Here is a 4,239-nt window from a genome sequence, read left to right as displayed (position 1 = left end):
GTTTGTAATTAAAGACTTGTGGTCATAAAAATTATATTGTTTCAAAATCCCAATGATGGAGGATGAATACTGGAGCATCTTTATTTTGAATCACCTGGGGTGGCCAATCAGGTTCCAGGGGGAGCAAGCCCCACGTGACCACCCCTGTGGCTCCATCCCTGCTTCTTGGCAAGAGAAACCTCCATATTGTTGTTTTTATTTAAAGCAGGTGAGTTCAAGGTGTCTGCAGGTCATGTGTGGCCCTCTGAGAGGTTTTGTCATCTTTATGGTATTACTGGTCTGCAGGCTTCAGACATTGATGCAAAACAACACACGCTCTTCAGCTTTAATTTAGTAACTTTAATATTTTTATTCCAATTTAGGTATACAGGAACCATAATGCTTTACTGACCCCACCCCCCATAATTACACTTTATTTCGTGTAATATCTCAAAAGATGGATAAGAGGTCTCGGGGACACAGCAGGGTGCTTGAACAATGTAAAATAACTAAAAATAGTATTTAAACTCCCAACAAATTAACAAACGTGTTACTTAAAACATGTTTTGTATTAGCCAAACTTTATTTTTTAAATGTCTGCTCAGTCAGTTCACACCCCGAGGAATCCAAAAGTTTTTCAGATATTGAGTTCTTTTTAAACCTGATGACAAAAATGATCTCAGAAGATGAAATAAGTCCCAACATGTCTGAACTCCTCTTCACAGACTAAAACTTGTGCTTGTTGTGTCATGTTGAAATGTAAAATGTCCTTCAACTGTTTCTGGTAGTTTGGAGCTGATTGTTTCATAAGTTGAGCAGGATTCAGTTTCTGCAGTGAGGAGGGACAGGATCACAGAGTCCTGATGATGGGACTGTCCTGAAATCCCCGACATTTCCACACAGCAGCTTGAATTGTGGAGAATTTGTACATCCGGGAATTTACCACTTCAGTCATCTGCCTTCATGAACTGCTCATATTTGGTGGTGGTGGTGGGGGGGGGGGGGGGGTGCGGGGCCCGGGGCCCCTCCCTCATAGGGGTACTTTATGTTCCGCAGCACCTCAGTCTCTGCTGCGGTCCCGACATCCGCGCCTCGAGAGCAGAGGATCAAAGACATGTAGCCGCGATGGAGCCGGGACACGCGCACGCGCCCGTCCTGCAGGGCCTGTGGGAGTGCGTGAGAGCTGCACAGGAGGAGGTCCTGCTGGCCCCGCACCTGGCCGCGTCCTGCGCCTTCCTGACGCACGTGCTGCTCTGCGCACCCTTCCTCGCGCTGGACGCGCTGGGCAGCGTGTGCGCTCGCGTGCGCTCGTGGAGGATAGCCGCGGGTTCGGGCCCGCCGCCGCCTCTCAGCCGGTGGTTCGAGTGCTTCTGCCGGGTCCTGTTCAGGTACATAACTGTGGTGGCCCCCGCCGCGGCGCTGCTGCAGCTGCTGAGGAGCCCCCAGGTCCCCGAGCTGGCCCCCTCCTGCTGGCAGCTCTGCGTGGAGGTCGTGGCGTGTTTTCTCCTCTTTGACACCTTGTTCTTTCTGTGGCATTACGTCATGCACAGGTGAGCATCCTGCGCTGCTCCTGGATCAGTTTCTTATCAGAGCTGTTTGTTTGTTTTCTCCCTGAGCATCTGCTGACTCCAGATGTTTCCAATATCTCAACACAGCACATCTGTAAACACTTCAGGGATTATCTAACTTGATACAAAACAGATTTAGACACTTTATATGAAGCTAAACACAGTTTCCATTTTCAAATGTGTTTTTTTTTACCTGCAATCCAGAAATATTGTTTCATAGACTCAAGTTTATTTAACTCATCGGACACACACATTAATTAATTAATTAATTAATTAATTTCATTTTTTTAGTGTTTTCAATGACCAAACATTCCTAACAAAGCCTAAAAAAAATCCTTAAATTTTTTTTATTTTTTTTAATTTTATTCTGATTCATGGCCAATAATCCAGGTAAAAAAAAATCCAACAAGGTTAAGTCAGGTCCTCTGGATGGATTATTTTAGTTAATTTTCTCCTGTTGAACACAGACAAGACTGAGGTTTTGGTTTTTGGACCTGAGCACCTTAGGAATTAATTTTTCAGTCTTTCTCCCTCCTTAGATGCATTAATCTGTCCTCCAGCTCTAATGTTAAAAATCTTGGTGTTATTTTTGATCAGGACATGTCTTTTATCCCCCACATTAAAAACATTACTAGAACCACCTTCTTCCACCTGTGTAATATCACTAAAATTAGAAACATCTAAAAATGATGCTGAAAAACTGGTTCATGCATTTGTCACATCTAGACTGGACTATTGCAATGATTTATTATCTGGATGTCCAAATACTTCTTTAAAACATCTTAAGTTGATCCAAAATGCTGCTGCCTGAGTCTTAACTGGAGTTAGTGGGAGAGATCATATTTCTCCAGTTTTAGTTTCTCTCCATTGGCTCCTTGTCAAATCCAGAATAGAATTCAAAATCTTACTTCTAACCTACAAAGCCCTCAACAACCTAGCTCCATCCTATCTTACAGATTTTATTGTTCCATATTTTCCTAACAGAGCACTTTGCTCTCAGACTGCAGGTTTACTTGTGGTTCCTAGAATTTACAAAAACAGAATGGGAGGCAGATCTTTCAGTTATCAGGCTCCTCTCTTGTGGAACCAACTTCCAGTCTCTGTCCGTGAGGCTGACACATGATCCAGTTTTAAGACTAAACTTAAGACTTTCCTTTTTGATAAATCCTATAGTTAGGGTCGACTTGGGTTTCCTGAGCTGTCCCTTAGTTATGCTGCTATAGACTTAGACTGCTGGAGGACAAACTGACCACAATTTTCACTTTGCTACTGTCTTTACTTACTCTGCTCAACCTGTTTTGTATTTGTAATTATTTTTTCTGTCCTTAACATGTGTTCTTTGTCTTTCACGTTCACCTGGACCTACCACTCTGTGTTCGTCTGTCTCTCCTTCCTGTCCTCTCAACCAGCCGGTCAAAGCAGATGGCCGCTTGTCCTGAGCCTGGTTCTGCTGGAGGTTTCTTCCTGTTAAAAGAGAGTTTTTTCTTTCCACTGTTGCCACTGTGCTTGCTCAGGATGGGAGACTGCAACGAAGCCAAGATTCAACTTGTCTGCTGGATTCCTTAGATAGAGAACTTTACTAATTGGCTTTTCTATGTATGTGGATGTTCCTGTAAAGTGCCCTGAGACAACTTTGTTGTGAATGGGTGCTATATAAATAAACTGAATTGAATTTGTTGAAACGTTTTGTTTTTCATCCAAAAGATTTCATCAGTCAGAGAAGCCACAACAAACTCAGTCTTATAAATGCACCTTCTCAACCAGTTTGATGATGCTCAGGTGGTTTCTGGAGTCCACCCTCTCCCCTGCCGATTCGTCTGAGGCAGCCACGGCCAAAGTTGTTCAAAATGTCCTGATTCATGCTCAATAATTCAGGTAGAAAAATCCAACACATGTGACCACAGGTGCTATTTATGAGACTGGGCTTGTTGTGGTTCCTCAGACTGATGAAGTCCTTTGGATCAAAAAACGAAACGTTTCAACAAAAAGAAACCATCCAGAGGACCTGACTTAACTTTGTAGGTTTTTTTTTTTCTTTACTTTGTCCAAATGTTTGTTTAATGCTTCGAAAACCTCTCAGAAACTGTATTACCTTCTAGCCTTTCTTAGGTGAATAATTTACCAATTTCAATGAGTAAGAAATGAATTTCTGATCCAGTTGTCATATCAAAAAAGATGTTGCAGCGAGAACATTTTTTCTAAACCTAGGCATTCAAGAGTTGCAGAAGTTAGAATGTGCTGAAGAAATCCTGAGTGTGTTTGTGTTCCCCGTCAGGGTTCCGTGGTTGTACCGCAGCGTGCACCACCTGCACCACCAGCACCACGTCCCCTTCGCCCTGGCAGCTCAGGACGCCAGCTCGGCTGAGCTGCTGTCTCTGCTGCTGCTGGCTCTGAGCAGCGTGTGGCTGCTGGGCTGCCACCCCCTCAGTGAAGCCCTCTTCCACCTCCTCAACTGCTGGCTGGCCGTGGAGGACCACTGTGGCTACAACCTGCCCTGGGCGCTGCACAGACTGCTCCCCTGCATGGGTGGAGCCCCCCACCACCAAGCTCATCACAGTCAGCAAAGTGCCAACTACGCCCCCTACTTCACTCACTGGGACCTCTTGTTTGGCACATACCGAGCATAAACTTCAGATGGAAAAGATCTGTGTGCAGTAAACAAAGCAGAGCAATAATGTGAAATGAGACAAAC

At 44.4% G+C, this 4,239-nt stretch overlaps 1 protein-coding gene across 1 annotated transcript; it reads left to right on the top strand.

Moving 5' to 3' along the window:
• Positions 1-1,047: 1,047 nt before the first annotated feature.
• On the top strand, positions 1,048-4,239 carry ch25hl3 (cholesterol 25-hydroxylase like 3). The gene is made up of 2 exons (XM_037681217.1): positions 1,048-1,529; positions 3,823-4,239. Exons 1-2 carry the CDS (start codon positions 1,105-1,107, stop codon positions 4,172-4,174), a joined length of 777 nt encoding a protein of 258 aa, XP_037537145.1. The 5' UTR covers positions 1,048-1,104; the 3' UTR covers positions 4,175-4,239.

The sequence above is a fragment of the Nematolebias whitei genome, chromosome 8, assembly GCF_014905685.2.
Source record: "Nematolebias whitei isolate Nwh7 chromosome 8, NemWhi1, whole genome shotgun sequence".
Taxonomy (NCBI): Eukaryota; Metazoa; Chordata; class Actinopteri; order Cyprinodontiformes; family Rivulidae; genus Nematolebias; species Nematolebias whitei.
Note: the sequence above shows the minus strand (reverse complement) of the source record. Positions and strands in the feature narration are given on the sequence as shown.

Excerpts from the sequence above, each read along its gene's own strand:
- ch25hl3 (XM_037681217.1), top strand. The coding sequence starts at position 1,105 with ATGGAGCCGGGACACGCGCACGCGCCCGTCCTGCAGGGCCTGTGGGAG. Across the intron at positions 1,530-3,822 it reads TGGCATTACGTCATGCACAG|GGTTCCGTGGTTGTACCGCA; the intron begins GTGAGCATCCTG and ends GTTCCCCGTCAG.